The sequence below is a fragment of the Manduca sexta genome, unplaced genomic scaffold (assembly GCF_014839805.1).
Source record: "Manduca sexta isolate Smith_Timp_Sample1 unplaced genomic scaffold, JHU_Msex_v1.0 HiC_scaffold_52, whole genome shotgun sequence".
Taxonomy (NCBI): domain Eukaryota; kingdom Metazoa; phylum Arthropoda; class Insecta; order Lepidoptera; family Sphingidae; genus Manduca; species Manduca sexta.
In genome coordinates, this window is record NW_023595319.1 from 234,111 (window position 1) to 250,325 (window position 16,215).

Sequence of the window (16,215 nt, forward strand, 5' to 3'; positions counted from 1 at the left end):
AGAACTATTCAACACAAAAAGAATTTTTCAGTTTGGACCGGTAGTTCCCGAGATTAGCCATTACTGCTCCGCTCCTTATTGGGTATAGCGTGATGATATATAGCCTATAGCAATCCACGAATAAAGGGCTATCCAACGCAAAAAGAATTTTTCAGTTTGGACCGGTAGTTCCTGAGATTAGCCATTACTGCTCCGCTCTTATTGGGTATAGTGTGATGATATATAGCCTATAGCACTCCACGAACAAAGGGCTATCCAACGCAAAAGAATTTTTCAGTTTGGACCGGTAGTTCCTGAGATTAGCGCGTTCAAAACAAAACAAACAAACAAACAAACTCTTCAGCTTTATATATAATAGTAAGTATAGAAGTATAGATTTTCACATCTTCGTATCTTTGATACAGACATATAAAATTCTATAATTACATCTCGATGTAGGCAAGTGCGTCAATCGAGACGTATAAGTACCGACGGAATGATGTACTTACTTACCTGCTGTGGGTGATACTTTAAAATAATTTAAAGCTGTACATCCCGGGATATAATGGCTGCGAGGTGTGATAGCCTTTACCGTCATTAAAAAAAATATAATCTTAAGGCGATACCTCAAGGTCCATTTTCATACATTTTGTTTCACCTTTAATCTGGGTAACTAAACAAGTATTGGCAGTAAAGAATTTAATTCACGTTAATTTCGTCATATTAAATTTTAAAGGCCGAAATATCCATGATTATTAATTATTTTATTGTTTTTCTTTCTTCAACTGCGAGAACTAATCACTAACTAGACGTGAATTTAAATTTTTTACTTGCCAATACTTGTTTAGTTACCCAGATTAAAGGTGAAACAAAATGTATGAAAATGAACCTTGAGGTATCGCCTTAATGTAGTACGTACTACCCATCATAACTTACCGTATACGCGCCATAAATAAACAGCAAGCAAACCAGTATGTATATACATATTAAAGTTATCATAAACACGATATACCTTAAAAGTTCTGAAAAAAAAAATTGGTGACAGTTTTGTAACATTTATATCAACGTAAAAAATCTTTTAAATTCTACTGTGTAAAGTAAATAAATATCAGTTTCAGTCTGAAAGGGCTCCATACAATTTTTTATAGCTGGATTCAACACAAAATTACTTTTGTGCTGAATCGCGAATGTAATTTTATTAATTTTGGTATGTATTATATGTATTTTGTTGCTATAACCAATGGCCACTCAAGCAAATCAGACAATAAATTAATTACATTTTCATTAAATAAAAAAAACATGGCAATACGCGCGCTTGCCTCCGGAAATGGGGCGCAATAGAGTTACATACACACATAAACATCAGTAGTTATACGAGTAAGTATATGCCCCGCGTACGAATTTATCCACTATTAGGTAAAATCAGCCACAAATGAAGCTGAATAAATTCAAAATTTTAAAGTTTTGTTTCCATATGAACAACCTTAAACTTTTAAAGTTTTGAATTTGTTCAGCAACTTTCGTGGTTGACTGTACTCTCTACATCGTAATTTTATAGTCGTTTTGGAACCAAAATCGTCTCTTAGAAAAACTTGTAGGATCAAAAAAATTGTGAATTAATTTTACTGTTGATAATAAAAAAAATACGTTTTTGATAATATTTTTCACTCGTTCCAGTTTGATAATGATAGTAACGTCGCACAGTGGTAAAGTTTGTATGGGACCGCGGAAAAAACTATTTTTGAGGAAGATATGAATTGAAATCGGTATTTTATGGTTAGATTTACTTATTATATTTATTATTATATAACATACATTAAGAAATATAAGTGTATAATTTATAAAATGTTAAAAATGAATAAAAATTATATAAATTTAATGCTCGAACTATGCATATGCAACGGGCATTTATAATAAATATACATACATAATAATTTGCCACTTTTTACAATCAAATTTTGTTATTGAGTTTATATAGAAAGCATAAAAATAATGAAATAAAAAAGGAAACAAATATTACTAGGCTTATTACTAACTCTGTATGATGACATTGGACAATTTTTATAATTATTAATTATAAATTACTATTATTGACAACTATTTTTTATTAATTATTTTCAGTAACTAACGCTTTAACTTCATCATTTAAGGACATTTTTTTATGTGGTCACAATTTTTAAGCTATAAATGGGTCTGATGAAGTCAAGACCATATGCATGTTGTCTTCATTGGTTGACTCACGTGAACATTCCCTCGAATGATATAACCTATAAAGTCGATAATCCTTGTTGCATGCTCTTTGAGCTTTTTCTATTAAAATAACTATAGATAGAGCAGCCGCGGAAGTTATTTTACTACCATGAACAAGAACTTTGTGAACCGTATTGGACATAATATAATACCAAATGTACAAACTCACGTATAGTTTAGCAAGTTGGGTTTTCTACAAGATCCCCTTCATATCATTTTGAAGGTCCAGAGCCACTTTCTATGGCATTGGATTCTGGAGGAATCACATTAATTAGAAATGTATTATTTGGCCACTCTTTGTTTTTGCCAAAAAAAAATATTGCTTTGTTCTTGATGCGGCATGCCACCTTTTCGTGAAATTAGGCAAAAATATTTTACTTGACTTGTTATGTATTTGATTTAGTTTAGTTTCTGACTTTTAATACACTTATACACTTCCCGGTTACTAGACAATACAATGTTAAGTACCTGAACTTAAACATTTACTAAAACTTGCCATAACTATCGAATACTGTATTACTTTGTCAAATCTGTATTAGTAAATAAAGAGGAAAATGATAATTTATGAATTTTATAGTCAAAATATGTTATTTTCGTGTTAATTACCGGAATTATAGTGTTTGTCCTTGTTTTTTGTTTTTCCGTCAACAAAGAAACTCCCAAGTAAAATGGTCATTTTTCAAAAGTTTGCAAATTATTGCAGCTGAAACCTATCTGATAGTTATCCTACATCATTAGAGTATTATTTATGATATGTTTCATTTTAACGCTCGTTGACGCAAAAGTTACAGCCAATGAAAAACAAAATTGGCAAAATAAAGGTTATGTTGTTTGAATCCAAGCCATACATAAATTAATGTACAAATAATAATTATTTTATCGTTTTAAATACCTTGACATATAAAATAAAAAATAAAACAAAAGTATAACTTGTATAAGCAGTGTGAGACTTCAAACAAACGTTTTTAACTCAATATTACGTCGCATTCAGTCTTACAAGTTTGGGGCCTTAATTTTCCTATAAAGAATACACTAAATTAAATATCCTTCTAGGCTCTAGTTATCCAACTTGTCTACTTTAGGTTTTCGACATAAACTATGGCAATATCTGATCTGAAAAAAATTGTATATTTTCCGCGTTTTTACCACTGTGCGTCGCGACAATTAATTCATTAGATCGCAGTGATCGTAGTAGTATATTGTATAAGATTTAGTTGCATTACCATGAGTTCTCATTTATTATACGTAAACAAATATTTTAACGTTTATAAAAATATTTTAAGTACATTGGTATTTTTTTAAACTCTATATTATTGATACAGAATTTAAAATATTCGGTTCTAAAATGACTATGACATCACGGTATATACTTAAAACCTGTTATTTTGATGAAAGTCATTAAAATGGTACCTACCTTCACCTTCTGTGAAATTTTTAAATATTCATTAGCATACAGCAAGGTGTAATGGGTAGTAAATTTTAATCCAAGTTTTCACATCTTTGGTGTGTCCATACGCCCAACAAAACATTATGAGTAGTATATTCGATTGCAACTGCACAGAAACATAAAATAAGTACTAAATTATTTTGTAAATAAGTTGTAGGAATCTAGAAATCGTACGTATGGTACAAACTTCAGTCGTAAGTACTTAACTAATATTAATAGATTAGTACGTACCAATGAGAAGATCCCAATTAATATTCCTCCTAATCTCAGAGAAAACCAAAAACAACAGCTATATACAAGTGCCATATTTAAAAATATTGCTTATTTCTAGTATAACTAAGTAAGTATGTTATTTCAAACTATAAGTTGTACAAACACTATGAAAAAGCTGGTCATTATTCTATAATTGCCGACTTTTCACTGCCTATAATAGTTAATACACGCCATTTGTAATCTGTATTCCGTGTCGGCTTCGTCATAGATTTTATTAATGTATGTACCTATATAAAAATTTACGTATTGTTCTGTCTTTGTGTATAATATACTTAACTAGGATAAGAAATTATTAAAACATATTTTTAAGTCGTTTTTTTGTTTATTTGCACACTAAATACTTTTAAGGCGGTGGCTAAATTAAATTTAAAAAGTAGGTATTTATTTGTGTATTTTCTTAGCTTAGCTCGTAATTTAAATTATGCCCCGTCACCATAAAAATGTTTAGTGGGAATCTAGACATACAAACACAATAAGTAAACATAATAAAATAATTGTTTTAGTAATATCTTATTAATCCGTATATAAAGTTCAATAATATTTTGGATTGCTTTGCTTTTCGGAATCAAACATAAGATGGATCATCATAATCCCGTTAGATTTTGAGGAATTCCGCTTTGCATCTTCAAATTCCAAAGGGGCTATGCCCTTTAGCAATGGAATTAAAAAATGAACGTTCTAAAGCTATTCAATAACGACAGCAAAAAGAATCGTTTAAATCAGACCACGGGGTACAAAATTATCGCTGAACCAACATAATTTTATTTATGACGAATGGATAACCTCTCATATTTGGAGTCGGTTGAAAATAAGAAACTTGCCTCGCGGCCGCCACTTTTGCTTTTCGTTAAAAGTAAACAAGTAGAAGTAATTAACCCAGCCATGAAGGAAAGTATGCTAGATATTACGCCTATTAGATTCCTTGTTAAGTAATCAACATAAAATTGGAATATATTAAAAGTCCAACTAACTACGTATGGCAGGTTAGCTGGTGACCTAAAAAAACATTTGAACTATTAGTTTTCGACACAAACAAAACAATTATAAAAGTACACAGTTAACAAAACGAGGTATACAATGGATTTTTTGCAATATGTATGGTCGAAGAATTCAGCTCGGTATACGCTGTTAAACAGCACTGATTTACAGCAGTACCGCGACTATTATCATTACACATCAAATCTTTCCGACGGTGCGACCACATGCAGTTTAAAGAAAAGAACTTCATATTTTGGAAATAGTTTAAGAGGAACAATTAATAACCCATATAAATTACCCACTAGGTTATTATTTTTGGAACGGTAGTTTTTGAGCATTTAATATTCTTTCCGAAGATGTTTTTTTCAGAGAATGCAGAGATATACTTATTTGAAGAGGTGGAGGAGGGTTGTTACAGATATTGTAAAGAAAAGTCATCAGCTAAAGCACCATGCTAGGTCCCTCGTTTATTCGAGAGCCACCTGCCTCCCTAAGGCCGCTAACAACTACGGACTATTATCAATTTTTCCGTCGACGTTTTTTAGATCCCAATGTACAATACTTAGTAAATTATACAAAATTTTGGGGCCCCCTGAAATTGGACCCCCTATAGTAACAATATGCACCTGTGTGTTAGATAGTGTCAGTGGCTACCTAGTTAGCAATCATAGGTAAGTAACACAAAAAAAGGAGAATGTACCTATCTCCTAAGATAATATGAGCATAAAGTATTACAATTGCCAAAAAAAAAATAACGTCCTATATTTTTAACCATTGGGAAAGATTACTTTTATAATATAACTAGCTTTTGCCCGCGGCTCCGCCCGCGTTACAAAGTTTTTCAGGCTAAAGTTTTCCGTTATAAAAGTAGTAGTTTGCCGGGAGCCTATGTTCTTCCCAGGGTCTCCATACCAAATTTTATCTTAATACGTTGGGTAGTTTTTGAGTTTAACACGTTCAGGCAGACAGATGCAGCGGGGGACTTTGTTTTATAATATATTTTTAGAACTTTTAAGTGGAACAATCCCGTCATACATCATTGTTGCATAACTTTAACCGTTTACGCAGCGCAGGCAACGGAAGCTCTCAAAACTAATAATTTTCCCCGTTTTTGCAACATGTTTCATTACTTCTCCGCTCCTATTGGTCATAACGTGATGATATATAGCCTATAGCACTCCAGGAACAAAGGGCTATCCAACACAAAAAAGATTTTTTTCAGTTCAAACCGGTAGTTCCTGAGATTAGCCATTACTCTCCGCTCCTATTGGCCATAGCGTGATGATATATAGCCTATAGCGGTCCACAAATAAAGGACTATCCAACACAAAACGAATTTTTCAGTTGAAACCGTAAGTTCCTGAGATTAGCCATTACTGCTCCGCTCCTATTGGTCATAGCGTGATGATATATAACTTTGAGCACTCCACAAACAAAGGACTATTCAACACAAAAAGAATTTTTCAGTTCGAATCGGTAGTTCCTGAGATTAGCCATTACTGCTCCGCTCCTATTGGGTATAGCGTGATGATATATAGCCTATAGCATTCCACGAACTAAGTACTATCGAACGCAAAAAGATTTTTTCAGTTTGGACCGGTAGTTCCTGAGATTAGCCATTACTGCTCCGCTCCTATTGGGTATAGCGTGATGATATATAGCCTATAGCACCCCACGAACAAAGGGCTATCCAACGCAAAAAGAATTTTCCAGTTTGGACCGGTAGTTCCTGAGATTAGCTATTACTGCTCCGCTCCTATGGGGTATAGCGTGATGATATATAGCCTATAGCATTCCACGAACTAAGTACTATCCAACGCACAAAGAATTTTTCAGTTTGGACCGGTAGTTCCTGAGATCAGCCATTACTGCTCCGCTCCTATTGGGTATAGCGTGATGATATATAGCCTATAGCACTCCACGAACAAAGGGCTATCCAATGCAAAAAGATTTTTTCGGATTGGACCGGTAGTTCCTGAGATTAGCGCGTTCAAACAAACAAACAAACAAACAAACTCTTCAGCTTTATATAATAGTATAGATATAACAACTCCATTGAAATGAAGCCGGGGCAAAATCACTAGCTGGGGTATTTTGCTTTCACAATAATAATAGCTATTAAGTAAATTGTTAGAGGTAATGACGGCTTACATGTTTCCAGTAGATTGTTACTCAAGATAATTTTTATGTAGGTAGGTTTTCGTAATGTAAAACATCAATAAAAACTTACAAAAAAAGAACTTGGACCAGTGAAGGTTTAGCAGCTAATGAAGCTTTTGCCAATATAGTATCTACATAATTTTCACGTCTTTTAAGTAGCTAAGTAAATTCTTTAAATAAGTAAAATATAAATTAGCTTTTGTCCGCGGCTTCGCCCGCGTGAAGGAGTTTTTCTGGATAGAAGTCCCGCTATGTTTTTTCCCTGGATATAAAGTAGCCTATAACCTTCCCACGGTCTTAAACTATGTCCATACTAAAATAACATAAAAATCCGTACAGAAGATGTTGAGAAAATTGATAACATACAGACAGACAGAAAAGGGTACTTTGTTTTATAATTTGTACAGACAAACTACGTTTCTTATCTTAACCATTTAATCGTGTTATACAAAAATAACTTTTAACAAAACACATTAAACGTATATTTCCACTTCATAGTTCAGGGAGCTCCCACGTTCACTTTTAAATCGGAGGTTAACATATGTAAAGCCAACGCCACCAGCCGTGATGATGGCAGAAGATTCACTGTGGTCGATGTCTCGTGCAATTACTCCCTTAAAATAAGAATAATTTATAAGCGTCAAAACAAAAAAAAATTGACGATTTTAAAATTACGTTCAAACATAAAATATGACTTTTACTTCTGAATTTAAAGGCGGATGAAATATACCCATGTATCGGTGTCGCGTCATATAAGTACATTTTGAATTTTATTTTGATTACTAAGTACTTATATGATTAAAAAAAAAAAATTATCAGCTCTCCTAGAAAGTGGCATGAAACATGACGCGAATGTGCCTGTCGTATGTATTTTTTGCTATTTATTAAGAGACCGACGCGTGATACACATATCGCATTCTTTTTTTAATACTTTGATGGGGCACGTAGTTGTGTTAAAAATCACGCTTACATGTCTCTAATATACAGATCAATCTAGCTTCTAAACTAATAAAACTATTAAAATCATGATCCCTGAAACATCATGGTACAAACTGTAAAATATATAAGTAATATCAAATAGGTCAGAATAGGAGTCACTAACAAAAGTATATCAATATTGGTTCTTAAAATTATTCATCTTTTTAAAGCCCATGCGCCCAAATATGTTGCATGATAGATGTATGTGTGTTTCTAAACTTATTTGATCTTTTGTCATAAATACAGTTTTTGAAAATAATTATACTTGAGCCCATATTCGACAAGATTTATTTATGTGAAGGTGATGAGTATTATAGGCCTTCTAAACCAAAATGAAAACAACATAGATTAAATTACTAGGTAGTAGCTGGTCGCATTCACCTATCACGACTCGAGCTGTCCTACAAACTAATCGTATAGTATGAGTTTTTAAGTGTTTATTATAACAAACGCTCATTGTTATTCACTTATTAGGCATGCACGAAATTGTTAATCCCAATAAATAACGTAAGATTTAGAATACTTACTTTTATGATTTTTTGGGACGGGTCGGAATAGAACATTTCTTTGACTCTTTTCATGAAGGGAATACCAGCGTACTCTGCTTTCTGGTGCCAAACTAACTGCGCATTGTAACTTGTGCCCACCATCATATCTCTACCCATGCATGATGAAATGTATATTAATAACGTCAAACACATAAACTGTATTGATTTCATTATTAGATATTAGACGTCCACACAGTAATTTCACCACGAACTACTTGAATTGTGTCGATTGTGGAGTTCGTTGTAAAGATAAATTAGCTGGTGACCTTTGTATATCTACTGATAAAATTGCTTGAAGTTAACTTTGTCTTGGAAAACATGTTAATCGCGTATTGTATTTTTTACCCGACAACGATAATGACCACGAAGTATAGCTAGTGTTTTTTGCAGTCTAGGAGAGGAGCGATTGAACGGTCTTTCCTTAAAAAGTGTCTCAAGAGTTATAAAAAATTCGATTGCCATAATATAGTGTGTTTTATTAAACAGGAACAGAATAGGAAAATCCATAATTATGAAAAAAATATTTTCTTGAATTTGGTCATTGCAATTTTGATTTATTTTTCTAGAAGTTATGATATACTTAAGCATTAGGTTTATGAATAATAGGCTAGATTGGTTACTAGCAGCCCACACACCTGTTGTGTTTTCAAAGTTCTAATGCTAGTGCAAAAAAACGTAGGTACACGTATTCTAACATTATAATATACTAGCTGACCCGACAGACGTTGTCCCGTCTTAACTATGAATTTGCAGCGCGCATTCTGTCAATCGCTGAAATTAACTTTTAATTTACTAACGTTCCGCTCAACTTCCTTAATTTTTTCTTTCATAAGATCCTTTTCCTGACAATAACAAACACAACAAAAAAAAATGTGAAATCGGTCCAGCCGTTCACGCGTGATGGCGTGACCAAGGGAAATAGGGATTCATTTTTATATAAGTACTAGCTTTTGCCCGCGTCTCCGCCCGCTTTTCGTTCAAAGTTTTCCGTTATAAAAGTAGTAGTTTCCCGGGAGCCTATGTTCTTCCCAGGGTCTCAAACTGTCTCCATACCAAATTTCATCTTAATACGTTGGGTAGTTTTGAGTTTAACACGTTCAGACAGACAGATGCAGCGGGGGACTTTGTTTGTAGACTCTATTTTTTTGAACTTTTAAAGTGGAACAATCCCGTCATACATCATTGTTGCATAACTTTAACCGTTTACGCAGCGCAGGCAACGGAAGCACTCAAAACTTATAATTTTCCCCGTTTTTGCAACATGTTTCATTACTGCTCCGCTCCTATTGGTCATAGCGTGATGATATATAGCTTATAGCGGTCCACAAATAAAGGGCTATCTAACACAAAACGAATTTTTCAGTTGAAACCGGTAGTTCCTGAGATTAGCCATTATTGCTCCGCTCCTATTGGTCATAGCGTGATGATATATGACTTTGAGCACTCCACAAACAAAGGACTATTCAACCCAAAAATAATTTTTCAGTTCGAATCGGTAGTTTCTGAGATTAGCTATTACTGCTCCGCTCCTTTTGAATATAGTGTGATGATATATAGCCTATAGCACTCCACGAACAAAGGGCTATCCAACGCAAAAAGAATTTTTCAGTGTGGACCGGTAGTTCCTGAGATTAGCCATTACTGCTCCGCTCCTATTGGCCATAGCGTGATGATATATAGCCTATAGCACTCCACGAACAAAGGGCTATCCAACGCAAAAATAATTTTTCAGTTTGGACCGGTAGTTCCTGAGATTAGCCATTACTGCTCCGCTCCTATTGGGTATAGCGTGATGATATATAGCCTATAGCACTCCACGAACAAAGGGCTATCCAACGCAAAAATAATTTTTCAGTGTGGACCGGTAGTTCTTGAGATTAGCCATTACTGCTCCGCTCCTATTGGGTATAGCGTGATGATATATAGCCTATAGCACTCCACGAACAAAGGGCTATCCAACGCAAAAAGAATTTTTCAGTTTGGACCGGTAGTTCCTGAGATTAGCCATTACTGCTCCGCTCCTATTGGGTATAGCGTGATGATATATAGCCTATAGCACTCCACGAACAAAGGGCTATCCAACGCAAAAATAATTTTTAAGTTTGGACCGGTATTTCCTGAGATTAGCCATTACTGCTCCGCTCCTATTGGGTATAGCGTGATGATATATAGCCTATAGCAATCCACGAACAAAGGTCTATCCAACGCAAAAAGAATTTTTCGGTTTGGACCGGTAGTTCCTGAGATTAGCGCGTTCAAACAAACAAACAAACAAACAAACTCTTCAGCTTTATATAATAGTATAGATTAGGCGTGTGGAGTCGTACTGCTGTTGGTGTTCGTAAAGCGTTTGCGGAACAGTGCCCCTGGTGTGTTTGTATGTGTGTGTGTGACATGCCGCACCATTAACATAAAAAAAATCAATTTACAAACACAATTTTTTTTTTAAATATTATGAATTACGTCAGCCATAATACACTATACGTGGTTGGTGACACCGCTGGCTGCTGCACTGCTAATTTGCGGCTTGCACAAAAGGTGTTGCACTTCATTTAAAGTATTTAATAATAGTAACTTAGCTTTTATTTTTTATTAATCACATAATCTGAATTACAATAAAACAGTCCAATATAATTAATAAGCATAAAATATATTAATCAGTTGTAACATTGAAAACGAAACAAATCACGAAGCATAAATAATTGTGGAAGAACTAGCAATTCACAAGTGACTGAAAAATGTACCAGCGATTATGATTATTAACTTAGTTGAGGCTCTATGCCAGGGAGTATAATATAATCGGAATGTATTTTTTGTTGTACGAAAAACCGCAGGCCAGGTTTACTTTTTTAAATACAGCATATTCCTTTCATAAATAAAAAGTATTTTAATAACTTGAATGTTCGGATTAGGAAAAGTAATTTTTCACATATGATTTACTGCAGAAATTTTAGTACATACAAAGATTAATACTGTGACTTTATAACAAGTTTAATGAGTAGATAATTGATAAACTTTGCCCATATAAACAATCAATGACATTGCTAAAGTATTAAACCTATACCAATTTAATAGAGTATTATCAACCTTTCACCCTCACTTTAACATTATGTTATGAAGTAGTTTCATTCGCAGCATATGGCCGCATATTGACACCTAAACAGAACTGACTTGCATTCCCGTGAATCGGGGCGCAATCTCGGTGTCTAAAGAATCGGTCGTAATTTGCGACCGAGTCTCAGAGGTGTCAGTGCTATTGTGCATAGAAGACATAGAGATTTTGTCATCTTTCATGCTACCATTAGCATCTCCAGAGTTGTCCGCTACCTTCTGCTGTCCGTCGACATTGTCGCCACCTCCGCCACTGAGCGTATTCCAAATACCTTTAGAAGATTCTTTCATAGTAACTTTCTTATCGCTCGTTGCGTTTTTATCTTTAGCCTCTTTGGTTTTTTTTCCTAGCACTGGGAATGAACTGAGTTTAGGTTTAGAGTTACGAGCCACACCACCACGTTGTATGGGAACGATTTCTGCCTCGCCTTCCTCTGTGATTGAAGAAAGCATATCGGTGGACTCGGTGGGTATCACCTGGCCAGCTTGTATAGGAATGTCATCTGCAAAGCAAATACAACACAATTATTTAAAGGCCACATTCGTATGAACTTACCGGGCAGTTGTTAAGATGATGATGTAAATGATAAATAATTTAAAATAATACGACACATGTGTACTGTGTGAAGCAATTATGCGCTATTTAAACATACCTGCAATTAGAACTTTAATAAATAACTTTATGTGACAGTAAAGTTAGTGCAGACAAATTCACACATTCACATCATCTTAAAAATGTAACGTTATTTCGATCTGTAAGTTACATAAGAGGCGTCATGTTTTGTTTAACTACTTACATATTAAGCATATACATATAAGTTTTGTTGTGGCTATTTATACAAAGTCATAACAAAATAACCCAAATCCAATATTAGTTTTATCACAGCCAAGACTATTATATTAACGATAAACCAATTTATATCGTAAGGTTATATTACAAAATAAAAATATTACTATCAAAGTGACTCGAACTTAGTAGTTCTTGCTTACATACTTAAGAAAACGGGATCCTAGTTATTACTAGCCAGGTCCGGCTCTATGTATAAAATAAGCTTTACTTAATCTTTTGCATCAGTATTCAGTTGATATTGGAAACGTTTCGGCACGCATTAGTTTCGTCGTGCATTTTATAAACACTTTGTTAAATACTTATTCACAATAATTAATAATTTAATAATATTACGCGGAATTAAAAGACAAGTGCCTTGTCTGATTTGCATGATTTCGTTAAGACTTTGCAGAACAAAGACCTACATAAAAGTGATATAAGAAATAATGTAATAGATGCTGTTTATATCAAAATAAGTTATGTGCTCTTGTTATAATATTAAGTATTGCATGTGAAGAAGAATGTGTTATTATTATTGTTTTCATTCTCATTCTGATTATTATTGTCAGTCCTACCTGACTGTTACGTGTGGTTTGAATATATTTGTAGTAAATCAAGTAAAAATAAGACTAATAATCAAATCAATATTCTCTGATACAAATCCCATGGAATAATTTCTATATTATTTTAATTATTTGTACATTTTGTCATAACACATGTGACTCTGTCGACGTTTCCATTAGAGACTACTTTCTCTTTACAACATGCGAATCTCTATTATTATGTAAGTAAATATTATGATGTAAAGTTTTTCCATGAATTGTAATCTAAATTGTGCATCTCTGAGCATGTATTTGGCAGCATGCAAGTTAGTTCATCTGTACATAGATAAATAAACAATACATGTAGCAACTATTATAGGGATAAAATATGTATATCCAGACAGCATTAATATAGGAATATTAAACATTGGAAATTCACTTGACATAATTAAATATATAAATATGAGTAATAATACAAACCGGGTAGTTTCTTGGTACGGAATGATGCATTAGTTATCATAGATTTAGACATGGTGACCGTAGTAGTGGCCGGAGACAATGCCACGCTGATACCCATAGGGCCGTCACACGGTTGCCCTGGAACAAGTATGTTACATAAGCACAGCGGATACTTTACATAATAAATAAGTCTCGTAAGTGAGGATACATCTGAGCATGTACTACATTGATGCGTCAGAGCAACGAGATAGATTGTATGAGAATTTACGCACATCGTTACGTAATGTGATTACTATATAAGCTTTAATACGCATGTGATATATTATGTACAGGTTTGGTACGCGTTAACCGGAGGCGCTGAATAATTGCTGATCTAACGGTGCGGCTCACCACACGCCTAGCGTATTGTGCTACAATCGTCAAGCAAACGCAAACGCCAGTGCCGCTTCACACCCTTTGTGTTGAAAAATAAGTGTAAAGAACATCCTGCTAATAAAATCCCTTATGATTCTTGCAATCTTGTAGTTTTCTACTACTGCGGCATCCATGCCAAACGTTGGCATGGATGCCGCAGTTCAGTTACTGGCCAACACCAAGCATGTAGTACCCAATGAAAATAGGGTATACTATAAAATTAGACTTATTTAACAATAACATCAATTCTTACAAACGACACATCCACTATATCCTCAAAGATTCATAACTCTTAACCGCGCATATTGTTCACTTGTATCTACCAATCTTGTTATTCCATTTACCTAAGAGTACCCAAACTGTGGTTTTATATATACTTGCTATATGTAACTTTTACTTTCTAGAACACATGTTTTGGGTTATAATTATAGTCCAGGAATTATTTTTCATGTCATAATATGATGCATTCATGATTATAACCTGTTTTGTGTTTAATAAACAAATAAATAAATAAAGTGGCATCTGCCAATCGTGGCCCTTATTTATGAATCGAATCTTATTGACGTAATCAAAAATATTCTAACTTGGCATATCGATAAATATAGTCGAAGTGCTTGTATATGCAAACCTGAGGCATTATTTTTCAATGAGTTGATGACAGCGCTCGTGACAAGCATCACGTCGGGGAACAGTTCGTACTGCGCTCTTTTGTCGATGTCTTTAACAGCCTGCAGCGCCAGTGTGTAGAATTCATTAAACATCGCAAAGTAAGCGCTCTCCACCATTTCTATTAGAAAGTTAGGTGACATAGGTATCCTTGGCACAGGCCTGTGACTTCGATGCAGGACCAATTTTTTTTTCAAATCCTTGAGTTACGATTCTACAACACAATACATGACATGAGTTCATGATTGCTCCTCCAAACGGGTAGGTATAGTTTTAACTAATGTACCTATGCTTTTTTGTTACTTTGACTGATTAGGTAAATATAAGTATATATATTTTTTTAAACATACACTGCACACATAAATAAATAATTTTAAATATTATTTTTAAAACAAAAAAATCTGCTGGATGGAATAAATTAATATACATCATTACCGTGATGCTGCAATGCAAAAATGTCTCAAAGCCAACTTCGGCAATAAGCTCAACTGCCGGTTATAGATAAAGAATAGTGCGGCCATCACTTTCAATCGGTTCTGTGCATTTATAGCTTCTACTTGTGCCATCGGTCCCCAACTCACGAGCTTCGTATTGCACTCCTCCCATCGGCGCAGAGCACTTTCTGTTAAAAATTGTGGTCCCAATGACAATGGCTGTAATTGTCAAAAACACCAACATATAACATGAGTTTTATGGAAAGTCAACTTATAAGATTTTTCCTCCTTAGTTATCATGGTAAATGTTACAGCCACAGAGTAAAGTCAATACAAGCAATATTATTACCTCATGATAAATAGATGATTGGGCCAGTGATGGTAATCTGAAGGAAACCACTTTGGGTTTACCATTTTCATCAACCACCTCAAAGTTGTACAGTCCTGTGAAATAAGGTATATGTAATATTAAATGAAGTTATAAATTTAATTTTTATTTAACTTATAATTTAGTTAAGCAAACCCGTAAGTTGTGTTGTAAACTATAAAAGTGATAAATGCAACAAAAAAAGATTTGACCAAACTGGAATTATGACAGAAATATGAAATGGAATTAATTTTAGTACCATTATATTACCAAGTATAAAATATAGTTTTACCTATAAGTAATGTTTCAATACAGCGGTATGTGTTCTTGTTACCTTGAGCAACAGAACTTAAATAACTGTAAATAAGAGTAGGTACAAACTGTAGTGTAAATCTTTGAAGTTCCACCTCTTTTGATCTGTAGAAGCTGAACAGTTGTGTACAAACATTTTCTAACATCTGGAAAGAAGCAGTTTATTATTACGCATATCATAGATGTTGAAAGCTTTTTTTGTAGCCAACAATAATTATTATCAATACTATTATATAAAGCTGAAGAGTTTGTTTGTTTCTTTGTTTGAACACGGTAATCTCAGGAACTACCGGTTCAAACTGAAAAATTCTTTTTGTGTTGGATAGCATATATTCGTGGAGTGCTAAAGGCTATATATCATCACGCTATACCCAATAGGAGCGGAGCAGTAATGGCTAATCTCAGGAACTACCAGTTCGAACTGAAAAATTATTTTTGTGTTGGATAGCCCTTTGTTCGTGGAGAGCT

General features: G+C 34.0%; 1 protein-coding gene and 1 long non-coding RNA gene across 2 annotated transcripts; both read right to left on the reverse strand.

The window, feature by feature from the left end:
* Positions 1-7,504: 7,504 nt before the first annotated feature.
* On the reverse strand, positions 7,505-8,973 carry LOC119193424. Its single transcript, XR_005113953.1, has 2 exons — positions 8,593-8,973; positions 7,505-7,701 (listed from the first exon to the last, which is right to left on the reverse strand). It is a non-coding gene; the product is annotated as an uncharacterized LOC119193424 (long non-coding RNA).
* A 2,215-nt stretch (positions 8,974-11,188) lies between these two features.
* On the reverse strand, positions 11,189-15,893 carry LOC119193417 (hyccin-like; the record flags this gene model as incomplete). The annotated part of the gene is given in 7 exon segments (XM_037447016.1): positions 11,189-12,227; positions 13,576-13,692; positions 14,597-14,792; positions 14,794-14,848; positions 15,070-15,287; positions 15,418-15,512; positions 15,728-15,893. Coding segments are annotated over 7 exon segments (1,305 nt in total), but the record flags the coding sequence as incomplete, so codon positions are not given.
* Between the last annotated feature and the right edge of the window lie 322 nt (positions 15,894-16,215).